We start from the raw sequence: 17,060 nt of genomic DNA, 5'->3' as shown, positions 1-17,060 counted from the left end.
TTTTTAGCCCTTTCAAATCTGCTTTGGAAAGAAATAAAGTTAATAACATGCTACTGATATTAAAGTTTAACTCTGAGGACAGCCAGGTGTGGTTGCTCATGCCTGTAATCCCAGCACGGCGGGAGGGATTATACAGATGGAGCCCAGGATTTGGAGACCAGCCTGGGCAACATGGTGAAACCCCATCTCTACAAAAAAATACAAAAATTAGCTGGGCATGGTGGCATGCGCCTGTAGTCCCAGCTGCTTGGGAGGCTGAGGTGGGGTGACTGCTTGAGTCCAAGAGCTGGAGACTGCAGTGAGCTGAAATCGCACCACTGTAATCCAGCCTAAGTGACAGAGCAAGATCCTGTCTCAAAAAAAGAAAAAAAGAAAGGCTTGAATTAAGCTGCCAAAGCAGGAAAGTACAAAGTACAATTGGATAGAGAGGAGAAACCCAATCTGGCTGGTATGCTAACGTACAAATAAAAGAGGAATGAGAAATAGTACTAAGGTCAGTTAGGACAAGAATAAATGCCCATCAAAGCATTTAAGAAAATAAGCTAGAAAATAAGCTTCTGAAGCAGCCAAACTACCCAACTGCCTAGGTCTTTGTGCCTTGCTTGTCAGTTAGGACAACAATAAATGCATCATTTGGGTGCAAACGATTAATAATAGCTTAAAGGGTTATTCCTTTCTGGGATATTTATATCTTAAAAAAGGGTAAGAAAAATAAAAACAACAACAGTAAAAAAAGGGTAGGAGAGCAAGATACCTGAACGTAGTCAGTGAATGCCAATGAATCAGTCTCTAGTGATGGAACAGCATATATAGGAACAGGTGCAGGTCAGAGCAGTTGGTCATTACAATCTTTGAGTACCATCTGGTAGGAAGCTACTTATTTACTAGCTCTTTTTTTGTTTTGTTTTTGAGAAGTCATCTCACTCTACCACCTAGGCTGGAGTACAGTGGCACAATCTTGGCTCACTGCAACCTCCACCCCTGGGTTCAAGCAATTCTCCTGCCTCAGTCTCCCGAGTAGCTGGGACTACAGGCATGTGCCACCACGCCTGGCTAATTTTGCATTTTTAGTAGGGACAGGTTTTTACCATGTTAGCCAGGCTGGTCTCAAACTCCTGACCTCAAATGATTGATTTGCCTGCCTTGGCCTCCCCAAGTGCTGGGATTACAGGCATGAGCCACCATGCCTGGCCTTACTAACTCTTGAGGCTGACCCTTCCCTCGTCACTGAATAAAACCCTTCTATGCTAGTAAGGAATAATAATTTTTTTTTTTTTTGAGACAGTCTCTCTCTGTCACCCAGGCTGGAGTGTAGTGCTATGATCTCTGCTCACTGCAACCTCTGCCTCCTGTGTTCAAGTGATTCTCGTGCCTCAGCCTCCTGAGTAGCTGGGATTACAGGTGTGCACCACCACTCCTGGCTTTTTTTTTTTTTTTTTTTTTTAGTAGAGTCAGGGTTTCGCCATGTTGGCGAGGCTGGTCTCAAACTCCTGGCCTCAAGTGATCCCCCCACCTTGGCCTCCCAAAGTGCTGGGATTACAGGCGTGAAACACTGTGCCCCACCCCCAGGAATACTAATTTAAAGAATAATTATAGCAACCATTTAAACAATTTATTGTAGCTGGGTGCAGTAGCTCATGCCTATAATCCCAGCATTTTGGGAGGCTGAGGTGGGAGGATAACTTGAGGCCAAGAATTCGAGGCGGCTGGGAGCTATAATGGTGCCACTGCACCCCAGCCTGGGCAATAGAGCAAGACTCTGTCTCTGAAAATAAACAAACAATTTATTGAAGGTCATTTATTCAATATTCACAGTAATTATTATCTCCATGTAAATGTGAAGAAATGCAACTCTGAGCAAGCAAATTCCTTGCAGAATTTCTAGAGGGAGGACTTGTAACCAATGAATGGCAGAGTCAGCATTTGAACCCAAGTCTCTGACTCAAAGTTGATAGCTGATACTCTTTACTGTGCTGCCTCTTACATTGAATCCTTCCACATTTTCATCTCCCACTTTCACCAGTTAATAGGAACCATTTCCCATTCTCCCTTGATATCTTGTTTACCTTAATAATGGTGTCAAGATTTTCCAAATATGGGTCTTTTACCACCAAACTCTGGAGCATCTCAGAGAACGCCTGAAATGTCTGCCTGTAAAGACACTGAAAAGGCACAGGATCAGCAATGCTCCCACCCCACGTGAAGTTCCCCTAGCATGGGACAGTTGGGATGCTCTTCATGTGACCCTAAGACTTTACTCAAAGTTGCAGAACCAGTGTAAAGGCACTAGTAGATTGTTTGTGGCATGAGGTAAAAAGGAGTACATGTTCATTTCAAACGGACGCCTCGGCATTAGAGGGATCACAGCTGACTGAGTCTTAACGGCTTAGGGGTCACTAAGATTCTTTAAAGTTGGCTTGTGACTCTTTCTGATATCTTCAAACAGAGGGGAATAAAGTTCTCTTGGGTAACTGCTTGACCAACCAGTTTATTTGCCACTGAAGAAGAGATCAAGGCCTGCACGTACCCTGTCCTCTGCTTGAAAGTTTTCTCTCCAGACATACCCACACCTCTCTTCTTTCAATTATCACCCCATTATGAAGGCTTTGCCTGACCACCCATGTGCCTCCCAACCTCAGGGCTCTTTATCTTGCTCTTTCCCTGCTTTACATTTTCATAACACTTATTATCAGCTGACATCTTATATTTATGTATCAACAGTTTTTCTCTCTGCACTAGAATGTAAGCTCCGTGAGTGGGACTGGACTGCTGTATTCCTACTGCCTATCATAATTTTTGGCATATGATGATATATGGCATATTGTATGCTTAAATAAATGTTAAGCATACAAGCGAGTGCTCCCACCTTATTTTAAAGCCAAAAAGAGGGAAAGAATAAAGGGAAAAGGAAAGAAAACAAAATGAAGGGTTGAAAGAAGCTATCTTCTAATTTAGCCACCTATTTTATTTGCCAGATTTAGCTTATGGTTTTTGTCCAGTTTCAAAATATCAAATGCACTCTCCAAAGGCCAAGATCAGTTGACCCTGTGGATGGAAAGTTGCTAAAGCAAAGCATGAGTTACCTCTGTGTTGCAGGTCCCATTGGGCATGATTTCCTGTATCTGGGTGAGAGTCCTTACAGAGGGCAGAGTGATTATACTCTTGATGACAAGACTGAACAACTCAGCTCGATCTTCAGAGCCAAACAGCAAATGGACATCTTGGTAACTAAGAAAAGACAGTTTGGGAACAGCAAGCTGGGAAGAAGGTTTGATTTGATATTGATAAGCAGAGATCAACTAAAAAGGAAAGGGTAGACAGGCTGGTGTACTGTTCTGATGGGAGAGATAAATGGCATAGCTTGTCAGCCTGTTCAGATAAATCTCACAAAAGGTTAGAGGAAGAGTTTTCCCCCAAGAAGTTACTGGAATAATATCCTTCCAGGCTTCCCTTCAGTTCAGCCACAGGGGGAAGCCTGCTACAGTCTAACGTAGTAAGCCACAATTTTCCAAAGCACATTCTGCTGAATGTTCATTTGGGGAATCATGGGTTGAATCTAGTTAAAGAACTTTTTAACCACAAAACTTCTCAGGGCCTTTGATCAGTTTAATCACTACCATATAACTCTCTGAGAGGTAAACAACAGGCAGCACTTCCAAGTTTCTTAGAAGTCGGAACTCTAATGTCATGAAACATATATGGGAGTAACTTCCCGCCAAATATACTTTGGATAAAACTGAACTCCAAAGAGATTCCAATAAAGTCTTTCAGATATGGATAGTGGCATATATGAAATCAAAGTGCTTACTCAAAAACACAGATTTAGCTTCCTCTTTTCTTTTCTTTTTTTTTTTTTTTTTTTTGAGACGGAGTCTCGCTCTGTAGCCCAGGCTGGAGTGCAGTGGCCGGATCTCAGCTCACTGCAAGCTCCGCCTCCTGGGTTCACGCCATTCTCCGGCCTCAGCCTCCCGAGTAGCTGGGACTACAGGCGCTGCCACCTCGCCCAGCTATTTTTTGTATTTCTTAGTAGAGACGGGGTTTCACCGTGTTAGCCAGGATGGTCTCGATCTCCTGACCTCGTGATCCGCCCATCTCGGCCTCCCAAAGTGCTGGGATTACAAGCTTGAGCCACCGCGCCGGGCCCCTCTTTTCTATATGAACAGTTTCCAAAAGTTAAAAATATGGATCACGGCCAGGTGCAGTGGCTCATGCCTGTAATCCCAGCACTTTTGGAAGCTGAGGCAGGTGGATCACTTGAGGTCAGGAATTTGAGACGAGCCTGGCCAACATGGCAAAACCCCGTCTCTGCTAAAAATACAAAAATTAGCCAGGCATGGTAGTACACACCTGTAATCTCAGCTACTCGGGAAGCTGAGTGAGGCAGGAGAACTGCTTGAACCCAGGGGGCAGAGGTTGCAGTGACTCAAGATCATGCCACTGCACTCCAGCCTGGGGGACAGAGAGAGAGACTCCATTTAAAAAAAAAAAAAAAGGGTCATGTCAGTTGGACCTGGCATTGGCCCTGAGTGGAACCAAGATGCCTGTGTAAGGGGCATGTGGGCATCACCTGAGATCAGCGATGGTGACAAAGACCTCCTGGCGCACGAGACTGGACAGAGAATGTGGGCGCTCCTCTTGTACCAGTACCTGCAGTGAGAGTTGAGAAAGTACCCATTCATTAGGCCAGCGATGATCAGAGAGTGGGTGGCCAGCAAGAACCACAACAGGTCCTTCAGCCAGCCCTGCTCTTAGGCCCTAGATGCCTGGCAGCAGGACAGTGACAGGGATAGGGGTTTATTCTCTTGAGCCAGACCCCAGACCCTGGCTCTGCCTCTTACCAGCTGTTTGAGCTGACACAAATTATTTAACCTCCTTGTGCCTCAGTTTGCTCATCTGTAAAACCAGAAAACAGTAATACTTACCTCCATGGGGTGGCTGTGAGTACTCACTGAGCAAATTCATGACACCCAGCAGTGCTGTGTAATTGTTAGTGTCTGTTATTCGTTCTTTTTATCACCAGGGATTATTTCTAGTTTAGGCATTCTAACTCCTCCTCCACTAAACCAGCCATCTCTCTACAATCACGTCTAATATTCTGAGTTACTTGTCCTGGAAAAAGAACAACTTTCCAAATTACAAACTGGCAGAGGGAAAGCTGCCTTACTGTGCTGGAGTGATAAGCAGGGGCTTTGGAGTGGGACAGTCCCTGGGCTGCGCACTGGCTCTGCCGCTCACTCACTGTGTGAGCCGGAATGTGTCGTTTAATTCCCTGTGCCTGAGTTGCCTTATCTGTACAGAGAAAATGAGCTGATGTAAATGACTGTAGCTGACCGGATGCAGTGGCTCACGCCTGTAATCCTAGCACTTTGGGAGGCTGAGGAGGGTGGATCACCTGAGGTCAGGAGTTCGAAAGCAGGTGCCTACAATCCCAGCTACTCGGGAGGCTGAGGTAGGAGAATCGCTGGAACCCGGGAGGTGGAGGTTCCAGTGAGCCGAAGTCACACCACTGCACCCCAGCCTGGGGGAAAGAGTGAAACTCTGTCTCAAAAAAAAAAAAAAAAAAAAAAAAAGACTGTAGCAGAAGCCTTGCTGGACTGTCCACCAGGCCCCTCTGGGGACTGTCCCCAACCCATAGAAATGGGCACCTCAAAGTTACGTGTCTGCTAGGTCGTTCTGTCCCACTGGCCACAGCTCATCTGTCCCAGAGTAGACACCAAGGTCTATTAGACTCTCTCTGGAATCTGGAACTGGGACACAGAGCTTCAATCTCAGTCTGGATGGTCTTCTAAAGGAAAAAATTTAAAATTTGGAAGCACTGGTCCCTATGAATAAGGCAACTGAGAGGGCCAATTTTGGGGAGAAAAGATGGAGGAGAGGGAGACGGGGTGGGGGCAGGGGGAGAGAGAGAGAGAGAGAGAGAGAGAGAGAGAGAGGAGAAATGGAAATTCATACAAAGGAGCAAAAACGAGATTGAAAGTTCTCCTTGAGTATGTGGAAGCTATTTATTTTCTAGATTCATTCCCTTCCTGGGTCAGGCTGCTCCTCCTGTCAAGGTGTTCTGGGAAACACTCAGTGATCCTTAGAACAAATCTCACCTTTTGCGCTTCAGCTGCTTCTAGAGGATTTCTCTTACCTGCAACCAAAAAGATCTCACTAGGAACTTAGGATGCAGGCCAGGCGCGGTGGATCGTGCCTGTAATCCAAGCACTTTGGGAGGCTGAGGCAAGTGGATCACCTGAGGTCAGGAGTTCGAGATCAGCCTGGCCAACATGGTGAAACCCCGTCTCATCTTAAAGTACAAAAATTAGCCAGGCATGGTGGTGTGTGCCTGTAGTCCCAGCTACTAGGGAGGCTGAGGCAGGAGAATCACTCGAACTCGGGAGGCAGAGGTTGCAGTGAGCTGAGATGGTGCCATTGTACTCCAGCCTGGGCAACGAGAGTGAAACTCCATCTCAAAAACAACAAAAAAACTTAGGATGCAGTAAGTGCTCAATAAACACTACAAGGTTCCCTCTCTGAGTTTTTCTCCTCTTACTTTCCAGCTCTGGTCTGACTCCGATCTTGCTGGTGGGCTGCTGCTTTCTTTCCTTTTTTCCTCAAGGAGTGCATTTATTCTTGTGGTTTTATAGTCTGGAAGGGATGAAGCCTAAGACTCTGTCTTCAGCCCTGACAGCTCTCCCAGGGCTCTACTCGACTGCATCCGGTTATCTCAAGGGCACAGCCACTAACATCCCCAGAATTTTGGCATTAAAGTCAGTTCACTGTGGTCCCCGTGCAAAGAACACAGCTTCCTGTCCTATAATAGTTGTCAATTGTTCCCTTTCCCAGGGCTCACTAAAAAGGTGATTTATGCTTTTTTTCTTTTGTTCAAGCCCTACATCCCATTAGTTATAGCATCAGCCACCCCCTGCTCTGCACGGTTTCTGTGACTCTCCATTCCTGGAGCCATACACCTTCATGTGGATGAAAGCAGCATCTCTTAGCTGAAGCCCCAGGCTTGCAATCCCCTCTGACTTCAATTGACTTGATCCACTTCTGCCAGAATCATCTTTTCTTTATTTAATCAGTTGGATATTGAAGGTTTATTATTTGTTCACAGTTATGCTAGCCTCTACAGGGAATTCAGAAGTGAGAGGGTATTTTTTGTTAGTAGAGTATGTGTGTAGCAGGAACTTCCTGGGTGACTGCCCAGATCACAGCAATCACCCCTTCTCCCTGGGAATGCCTCCAAAACGCAGGGTGGGACACCCAGAAGTCATATCATTACTACATGATCTTGTCCCCCGGCAAACCTTATTGATGCAGGGTGGGGAACAGACCAGTCTGGGTCAATCAGATTTTCTCTTGCAGAATTTGGAATCTTACAGTCACAGGCACAAAGCAGGAGTTGCTACAGGGTTGAGTCATGGTGATGGTAGCGAAGCCCCTGCCTCTGAGACCTCTGGAGCTGTCCCGGAGCTTACTTTTCTGGAGACTTGTTTAAACCTCTGAGAGTCTAAGAGAGAGATCCCAGCATCTTTTTTTGTAACTTACTTGAGCCAGAGGTGATTTTTGTTTCGTGCCTGAAGAATCCTAACTAATCCAAACAAAATCAGAAGTTTTGTCTCAAAGGTCTTTTTTTGTTGTTGTTGTTTGTTTGTTTTTTGTGAGACAGAGTCTGGCTCTGTCGCCCAGGCTGGAGTGCAATGGTGTGATCTTGGCTTACTGCAACCTCCGCCTCCCAAGTTCAAGCGATTCTCCTGCCTCAGCCTCCTGAGTAGCTGGGACTACAGGTGCCTACCACCGTGCCTGGTTAATTTTTGTATTTTCAGTAGAGATGGGGTTTCACCATGTTGGCCAGGCTGGTCTCAAACTCCTGACATCAGGTGATCCTCCCACCTCAGCCTCCCAAAATGCCGGGATTACAGACGTGAGCCACTGTGCCCTGGCCTGTCTCAAAGGTCTTAACAAAAGTCGAGTGATCCACCTGGACTAATTTCACCCTAATCCTGCTGTCACTTTATATCCCAGTTGCCACAGCCTGCCTCCCTTCCCTTTCCTTCCTTCCTTTCTCTTTTTCTTTTTTTCTTTTCTTTCTTCTTTCTTTTCTTTCTTTCTCTTTTTCTTTCTTTCCTTTGTCTTTTTCTTTCTCTTCTTCCTCTTTCCTTTCTTTCTCTTTCCTCTTTCTCTCCTTCCTTCCTTCATCTTTTTCTTTCCTTTTTCTTTCTCTCCTTCCTTCCTTTCCCCTTTGTTCCTACCTTCCCTCCCTCCCTCTTCTTTCTCCCTTTCCCTTCCCTTCCCTCCCTCCCTCCTTCTCTCTCCCTCTTTTTCTCTCCCTCCCTCCTCCTTCTCTCCCTCTCTCTGTCTCCCTTTCCCTCTCTCTCTCTCTTTCTTTAAAGATGGAGGTCTTACTATGTTCCTGAGGCTGGAGTGCACTAGCTATTCATAAGCACGATCATAGCTCACTACAGCCTCCAACTTCTGGGCTCAAGCGTTCCTCCTGCCTCAGCCTCCAGAGTGACTGGGACTACAGGCAGGTGCTACCACACCCAGGCTCTTTTTATTTTTCATGAAAGTTCTCAACATTATATACTGTATATATTGTATATTTTTATATTATATTACATATCGTATATATTTTACAATATACAATAAACTGTACATATTTAAAGCATACAGTTTGATGATTTTTGATACATGTATATATCCATGAAACCATCACCATCCTCAAGAGAATGAACATTTCTATCACTCCCAAAAGTTTATTTGTGCTACTTTGTAATTCCTCGCTCCTTCTCCTCCTCATTCAACCTCCACCTCTAGGTTACCGCTGCTCTGCTGTCACTATAGATGCATTGGCATCTTCTCAAATTTCATATAAATAGAATCACGCAGTATATCCTCTTTTTAAAATGTTTGGCTTCTTTCACTCAGCATAACTATTTTGAGATTGTTCCAAGTTGTAGCATATTTCCATAGTTCCTTTTTATTCTCAAGTAGTATTCCATTATATGGATATACAATACCACAATTTGTTTATCCATTCACCTGCTAATGAACACTTGGGTTTCTTCTAGGGTTTGGCTTTTACATATAGAGCTGCTGTGAACATTTGTGCATACATCTTTGTGTGGACATATGCTTCATTTTACCTAGGAGTGAAATTGCTGGGTCATATGGTAAGTATATGTTTCACTTTTTAAGAAACTGCCAAATTGTTTTCCAAAGTGGTTGTGTCATTTCACATTCCTGGCAGCAACGTATGAGAATTTTAGTTGCTTCATATCCTTGCCAATATTTGGTATTGCCTTTCTTCTTTATTTTAGCCATTTTAGTAGGTGTATAGTTGAAGCTTACTGTTGTTTTAGTTTGCCTTTCCCTAATCACAATGATCAGCATCTTTTCATGTGCTTATTTAGAAATTTTTGGTGAACTCATGCCTGTCATCCCAGTACTTTGATAGGCTGAGGCAGGCAGATCACCTGAGGTCAGGAGTTCAAGACCAGCCTGGGCTGGTCTCTACTGTGAAACCCTGTCTCTAATAAAACTGCACAAAATTAGCTGGGTATAGTGGCAGGTGCCTGTAATCCCAGCTACTTGGGAGGCTGAGGCAGGAGAATCACTTGAACCCGGGATGCAGAGGTTGCAGTAACCCCAGCTACTTGGGAGGCTGAGGCAGGAGAATCACTTGAACCCGGGATGCGGAGGTTGCAGTAACCCGAAATTGTGCCACTGCACTCCAGTCTGAGTGACAGAATCAGATTCTGTCTCAGAAAAACAAAAACAAAAAAAAAACAAAAAAACAAAAAAGAAAAATATTTGGTGAAGTGCCATAACAATTTTTTCCCCTTCCTTCCACTTTCTGTTGTTGGTTTCCCGGGCTTTTTTTCATTTGGATACTTGGAGCCATGCACTGGTTTGGGTCACGAGCACTGGTAAATGCCTTAAAGTTTTCTTTCTCTATAATGACCCTGGCTTTTTCCTCCTTGTCGGTTCCTCAGCAGAACTGCTTCTCCTCTTGGGCACTTCTCCCCTTGGTTGCTGGGAGCTGTGCTTTTTCAGCACCCCCGTGTGGGCCTGTGGGGACTTTGTAGACTTATGCAATGCTGTAGTGATCCATGCAATTTTCTCATGGATACTAGCTACCTTTAACTCTTCTAGGCTGAATCCCTTGCCAGTCTATACTTTGGTTGACATCTGATGCAGGCATTTTATTACTGGGTGGACAGATTCAAATGCAGAATTCAGTGTGCAATTCAGTGCATTGTTGCTGTTGAGACTTGTATTTGTGGATTTTATGGACTGGCTGGTTGAACCATGTGGCAACCTATTGTTGCCAAGTCTGGTGAAAATAGAGCTCTGGAAACATGCCACTCTGGCTGGGTCCTATGATCCTGTGGTTGCCTATATCCCTTTTCCCAAGGAGTACAGCCAAGTAGAAAGCTGCATTTGGTTTTTGTTTTGTTTTGTTTCTTAAGATGGGATGTCACTCTGTCACCCAGGCTGGAGTAGAGTGGCATGATCTCGGCTCACTACAACCTCTGTCTCCTGGACTCAGCTGATCCTCCCACCTTAGCCTTCTGAGTAGCTGGGACTACAGACATGCACCACCACACCTGGCTAATTTTTGTATTTTTTTTTAGAGATTGAGTTTTACCACATTGCCCAAACTGGTCTCAAACTGTTTGTTTGTTTGTTTCTTTTTTTCTCTCTTTTTTGAGACAGAGTCTCGCTCTGTTGCCCAGGCTGGAGTGCCGTGGTGTCATCTCAGCTCACTGCAACCTCCACCTCCCAGGTTTAAGCGATTCTCCTGTCTCAGGAGAAGCTGAGATTACAGGCGCCTGCCACCATGCCTGGCTATTTTTTGTATTTTTAGTAGAGACGGGGTTTCACCGTGTTGGCCAGGCTGCTCTCAAACTCCTTACCTCAAGTGATTCGCCCACCTTGGCCTCCCAGAGTGCTGGAATTACATGCATGAGCTGCCGCGTTTTATTGTTAAATCTGTATTATATCATTCTGTTCTTTTTTTTTTTTTTTTTTTTTTTTTTTTTGAGACGGAGTCTCGCACTGTCGCCCAGGCTGGAGTGCAGTGGCAGGAGCTCAGCTCACTGCAAGCTCCGCCTCCTGGCTTTACGCCATTCTCCTGCCTCAGCCTCCCGAGTAGCTGGGACTATAGGCGCCCACTACCTCGCCCGGCTAATTTTTTTGTACTTTTTAGTAGAGACGGGGTTTCGCCGTGTTAGCCAGGATGGTCTCGATCTCCTGACCTCGTGATCCGCCTGTCTCAGCCTCCCAAGGCGCTGGGCTTAAGCCACCGTGCCCGGCCCATCGTGTTCTTCTTAATATATTATTTGGAATAGTTCTCAACCTATTTACTTTTTGAAGTGTAGCTACTTACAGATGGATCCTAAACCCTTCAAGGGCAAGGATTAAGGTTTCCAGGAAATGTGTAACCTTTATCAAAGCACCACAGTGTGCTTAATAACTGTCCATTACTCAAAACTGTTAGCTGGTTAGCCTTGAATTATAAAAGCTATCAGTCTAATCAGCCTTATAAATCTGTGATATGAGAAAGAACTACTCATATTCCTGGAGTATGTAAGAAACTTCAACATCGGAATTTTAAAGCTTTAGAGAAACTGAAGGAGACATTTCACAGACGAGAAAACTAAAGCATCAAGAAGTACTTGCTTGAATGCATCAGCTCCTTTGCAAAGCCCTTCTGGATCCTTTGACATGGAACTGACCATTCACTGTCTCCTCTGTGACCCCCATATGCCCATTTAAACTTGTCACAGTCCCTGTGACATTTTATTATACCTTGCTTAGCTGCATAAATAGGGATTTTGTCTTCTTTGTCTTTGTAGCCCAAATTCCCAAGACAGTTCCTGGAACTGTCAGGCACTTAATGAGTGAACGAACGGATGAGTTGGTGGCAGTACAAACAGCAGAAAATACGATAACAATAATACAGTCATGTGTGTTAGGTACCAAGGTACATGGCTTATATTTATTTTGAATTTAATGGTCACAATAGCTCTGTGAAGTAGATATAGCTATTCTTGTTTTATAGATGAGGAAACTGAGGCATTGAGAAGTGAAGTAATTTCCTACAGTTTCACAGTTATAAAGAGGCAGGGCTGTCAGCCGAACCTAGGCATTTGATTATGGGGACTGTCTGGGAACTACTGCTTGATTCATGAGAATGTAGCATTGGCCTTGCTGAGAAATTCAAATGCTGTTGCTGTCCTTTTTACTCTTCTTTTAATTGGTTTTTAAGGGTGATTACATGTGTGGGGTAGCCATGAATACTGCTCCTCCATGTGGAGATACTGATACGAGAAGAGTTCAAGTGAATTGATAACATAGGTGAAGCCACTAAACAAATGCTTCGGCCAAGTCACTGAATTTACGTGATCCCAGTCATTTGTGATAAGGTCATAATACTTACATTTAAGGTATGCACAATGTCTGCTATATGGCTGTGAATGAATGATTCTGTGGTTTCATCATAAGGTAAAGCTCGGCTGAGAGAAGACAGAGATCCTAGGAATGTCAGCTTTTCAAGTTCACCCTGAATTTGTGGAAAAATGATAAAAATATAATTATATGTTATAATCTTATTTGAATAACTGTGAAGAGCTTTTGAAAAGTTTCTTGGAATGCTTTAAATATCTGACATCTCTTTCAATCCAATATCAGTCTTTTATTACAAGGAATGAGTAAATTATGGAAGATGTCAGTGAAATTCCTTGTCTACTGGCCCTGCCTTGCTTTGGGACCTCAGCTCTCCTCTCAGCTTCTTGTTCCATCCTGGCTCTCCCCACTCTTAGTCTTTGCTTTCTACCTGCCTGTCCTGGGTAGTGCTGCCTGATTAAGCTTCCTAGGCTGGGCACAGTGGCTCATGCCTGTAATCCCAACATTTTGGGAGGCCAAGGTGGACAGATCACTTGAAGTCAGGAGTTCCAGACCAGAGTGGCCAACATGGTGAAATCCTGTCTTTACTAAAAATACAAAACAGGAGCCAGGCATGGTGGCACGTGCCTGTAGTCCCAGCTACTCGGGAGGCTAAGGCACGAGAATCACTTGAACCCGGGAAGTGGAGGTTGCAGTGAGCTGAGACAGCGCCAGTGCACTCCAGCCTGGGTGACAGAGTGAGACTCTGCCTCGAAAACAAAAAAGCTTCCTAAAGGTGACCTCTCTGATTCTGTTACTTCTAGTTCTTTCGATATCATTAAAAATTCATTATTTTGCCTTTAAAATTTCCTATTAAAATCCAAGTTCTGATTGGAAGAATAAAATATCTGAGTACTAACATTCTCTTTTTCTTTTTTCTTTTATTATTATTTTTTAAAGACAGGGTCTTGCTCTGTTGCCCAGGCTGGAGTGCAGTGGTGTGATCTCAGCTTACTGCAGCCTCAACCTCCTGGGCTCAAGCAATCCTCCCGCCTCAGCCTCCCAAGTAGCTAGGACCACAGGCACGCACCACCACGTCCAGCTAATTATTTGTATTATGTTGCCCAGGCTGGTCTCAAACTCCTGAGCTCAAGTGACCCGCCTGCCTTGGCCTCCCAAAGTGCCGGGATGACAGGTGTGAACCACCACGCCTGGCCTCTCTTTTTCTTTTTTTTTTTGAGATGGAGTCATGCTCTATCACCCAGGCTGGAGTGCAGTGGTGTGCCTGGGTTCAAATGATTCTCCTGCAGCAGCCTCCCAAGTAGCTGGGATTATAGGCATGTGCTACCATACCCAGCTAATTTTTGTATTTTTAGTAGAAATGGGGTTTTACCATCTTGGCCAGGATGGTCTCGAACTCCTGACCTCAGATGATCCGCCTGCCTCGGCTTCCCAAAGTACTGGGATTACAGGTGTGAGCCACTGCAACCGGCCTCTTTTTCTAATTATTTATATAAAACCTATTTATCGTAGAACCTTTTTTTTTTTTTTTTTTTTTAAGACAGGGTCTCACTCTGTCATCCAGGCTGGAGTGCAGTGGCAAGATCACCGCTCACTGCAGTCTACATCTCCTGGGCTCATGGGATCCTTGTACTTCAGCCTCCCGAGTAGTTGGGACTACAGGTGCACTTGAACCTGGGAGATGGAGGTTGCGGTGAGCCAAAATGTGCCACTGCACTATAGCTTGGGCAACAGAGCAAGACTCTGTCTCAAAAAAGAAAAAAAAATCTCTATATATCTTAAGACTTGGAGAATGCGTTTGCTCCTGAAGCAGGGTCCAGTGTCCTTTCTCTTTTTTCTTTTGAGACAGAGTCTCACCCTGTTGCCCAGGCTGGAGTGCAATGGCATGGTCTCGGCTCACTGCAACCTCCGCCTCCCAGGTTCAAGCTATTCTCCTGTCTCAGCCTGCCGAGTAGCTGGGATTACAGGCGCCCGCCACCACGCCCGGCTAATTTTTTGTATCTTTAATAGAGATGGGGGTTTCACCATGTTAGCCAGGCTGGTGTTGAACTCCTGATCTCGTGATCCGCCCGCCTTGGCCTACCAAAGTGCTGGGATTACAGGCGTGAGCCACTGCGACTGGCTGGTCCAGTGTCCTTTCTAAGTGTATCTACAAACCACATGAATAAATTGCTATCATGGCACTTGCGATCCTCCAACATAATGACCTTCTTATTAATCTATTTCCCTGATTGACTGTGGAATCAGCTCAAGGCAGGGAATGGGCTTTTTTTGTTTCGATTCACTGCAGCGATCCAAGCCCTTCATTAACTACAAAGAAATCGAAAGAAAACCATGCTGATATGAAGTATAATGATTAGCTGAAGTCAAAAGTGAAGGCCAACATGCTGACTTTAAATGTTTTACTTTTATTTTTCATTGGTATTCTACATAAAGAAAATGTACAGGTCAGTGGATTTTCACAAACCAAAAAACACCCTGTAGCCAGCAACAGATTATTACCAGCATTCCTGAAGTCTCCCTCATCCTCCTTCCAGCGGAGCCTCTGTGTGTATGTGTGTTTCTTTTGTGTGTGTGTGTGTTGGTAAATTGACAAACTATGGTTGTGTATATTTATGTGGTACAAAGTGATAACATGATTTTTAAAAAAGTATCATACAGTAAAACTGATTTTGGTGGGGAGCACATGGTTCCATGTGTTATAACACACACATACACATGTGTAACCATCACCACAATCAGGATACGGAACAGTTCCACCATCCCCTAAATTTCCCTCCTGCTATCCCTTTTTAGTCACACCCTCTCCCCACCCTAATTCCTAGGAATCACTGATCTGTTCTCCATCACTATGGTTTTGTCTTTTCAAGAATGTCACACAACTGGAATCACACAGTCTATAACCTTTTCTGATTGGTTTCTTTCACTCAACACAATGCCTCTGCGATTCATCTCTGCTGTTGTATCAATAGTTCCCTCCTTTTATTGCTGAATAGTATTATACTTTTTGAGACAGGGTCTTGGTCTGTTTGTGGCTCAGTTTGTTTATCTGTGAAAAGTCTGTAATCTTACTACTCCAACTTCTTCCCTGCATCTAGCACAGTGCCTTATAAATGGTAGCTGTTCATTCATTACTTGTTGATTGGGTGAATGGGACTTAAAAGCCATAGAGGACTGGGCACAGTGGCTCATGCCTGTAATCCCAGCACTTTGGAAGGCCAAGGCAGGTTGACTGCTTGAGGTCAGGAGTTCAAGACCTGCTTGGCCAACATGGTAAAACCCGTCTTTACTAAAACTACAAAAATTAGCTGGGCAAAGGTGGCATGTGCCTGTAATCCCAGCTACTCAGGAGGCTGAGGCAGGAGAATCGCTTGAACCTGGGAGGCAGAGGTTGCAGTGAGCTGAGATCGTGCCACTGCACTCCAGCCTGGGCGACAGAGTGAGACACTGTCTCAGAAAAAAAAAAAAGTCTAAAAAAAATAAATAAAAGGTCAGCAGTAGTTATTTGAGGAGACTGGAATTAGAGAAGATCAGCTTTTAATTTTTATTATGGTTTTGTTTTTACATTAATTTCATAACATATAAGGTATAAATATATGTAAATATATGTATTATAAATATAAATATAAACATGTTTTATAACCTATAATATAAAATTATTTGCATAATCGAGAAATAATATGTTTAAAATATTTGTTAAATGGAGGAATAAGTTGGATAACTCATAAAAATTGCTTGTGTATACCTTTAGCTCACCACTGAAACCCCTCTGGATGGACTGGATCAGCTTGTCAACAATGGCCTCATTGAGCGGGTCCTGTCGGGTCAGGTGTCTGGGGCTATCTGACAGGGGCTCACAATGGAGTCCAGGGATGTCAGGGATGTCCAAGTCTAACATTGAAAAGAAAGACACTGGATGATGCCTCCGTACTATGTAAAGTGATGAGGTTTAGTGGGGAGTACCTCTGGCTCTCACCTTTGCTACTTGCCCTGTGATCTTAACCAAGTCCCATCCTATCTCCTAGATTCAGTTTTCTCAATTATAAATTCAATGTTCTCTAAGGGCCTCCTAGGCTACAAAAGCCTTTGGGACTGAGCTGTAGCAGAATGGTTAAGGGCACGGACTTTAAATCTCAGTTTGAGACTAGTTTGACTCTTGGCTCTACCACTTACTACTTGTATGACCTTTATCAAGTTAGTTTGCCTCCTGAAACCTGTTTCCTCATCTGTAAAACAAGGTTATTATAACAATTAAATGAGGTAATACATGCAAAGAACTGATCCCAGTAGTACTTCCCCTTTAACACCTCTTTCATCTGAAGATTTTTACCATTCTTTTTTTTTTTTTTTTTTTTTTTTTTTGAGACAGAGTCTCACTCTGTTGCTCAGGCTGGAGTACAGTGGCGCAATCTTGGCTCACTGCAACCTCTGCCTCCTGGGTTCAAGCGATTCTTGTGCCTCAGACTCCCAAGTAGCTGGGATTACAGGCATATGCCACCACCCCCGGGTAATTTTTGTATTTTTAGTAGAGACAGGGTTTCGCTATGTTGGCCAGGCAAAGTCTCGAACTCCTAACCTCAGGTGATCCACCCGCCTCGGCCTCCCAAAGTACTGGGATTACAGACGTGAGCCACCACGCCCGGCCACCACTCGACTTTTATATT

The 17,060-nt window shown here is 44.3% G+C and overlaps 2 protein-coding genes across 14 annotated transcripts in view; one reads left to right on the top strand and one right to left on the bottom strand.

The window, feature by feature from the left end:
* Window positions 1-17,060, top strand: part of MANBAL (mannosidase beta like) — a 634,273-nt gene that overhangs the window by 472,824 nt on the left and 144,389 nt on the right. The gene's annotated exons all lie outside the window — the stretch shown is intronic.
* MROH8 (maestro heat like repeat family member 8) overlaps window positions 1-17,060 on the bottom strand; it is a 77,476-nt gene that overhangs the window by 53,525 nt on the left and 6,891 nt on the right. For all 5 annotated transcript variants that reach the window (XR_007729328.1, XM_050807036.1, XM_050807035.1 and 2 more), the window contains 5 exons: window positions 16,142-16,287; window positions 12,431-12,553; window positions 4,568-4,647; window positions 3,084-3,228; window positions 2,067-2,162 (listed from right to left, as the gene is read on the bottom strand). Coding sequence is in view for 4 of the 5 variants with exons in the window: in XM_050807036.1 (XP_050662993.1) it covers window positions 2,067-2,162; window positions 3,084-3,228; window positions 4,568-4,647; window positions 12,431-12,553; window positions 16,142-16,287 (590 nt within the window). In the remaining variant the exon portion in view is untranslated. The remainder of the gene's footprint in view (window positions 1-2,066; window positions 2,163-3,083; window positions 3,229-4,567; window positions 4,648-12,430; window positions 12,554-16,141; window positions 16,288-17,060) is intronic.

This window comes from Macaca thibetana, chromosome 10 (genome assembly GCF_024542745.1).
Source record: "Macaca thibetana thibetana isolate TM-01 chromosome 10, ASM2454274v1, whole genome shotgun sequence".
Classification (NCBI taxonomy): Eukaryota; Metazoa; Chordata; class Mammalia; order Primates; family Cercopithecidae; genus Macaca; species Macaca thibetana.
The sequence above is the reverse complement of the archived record's forward strand: the minus strand, read 5'-3'. Positions and strand labels throughout refer to the sequence as shown.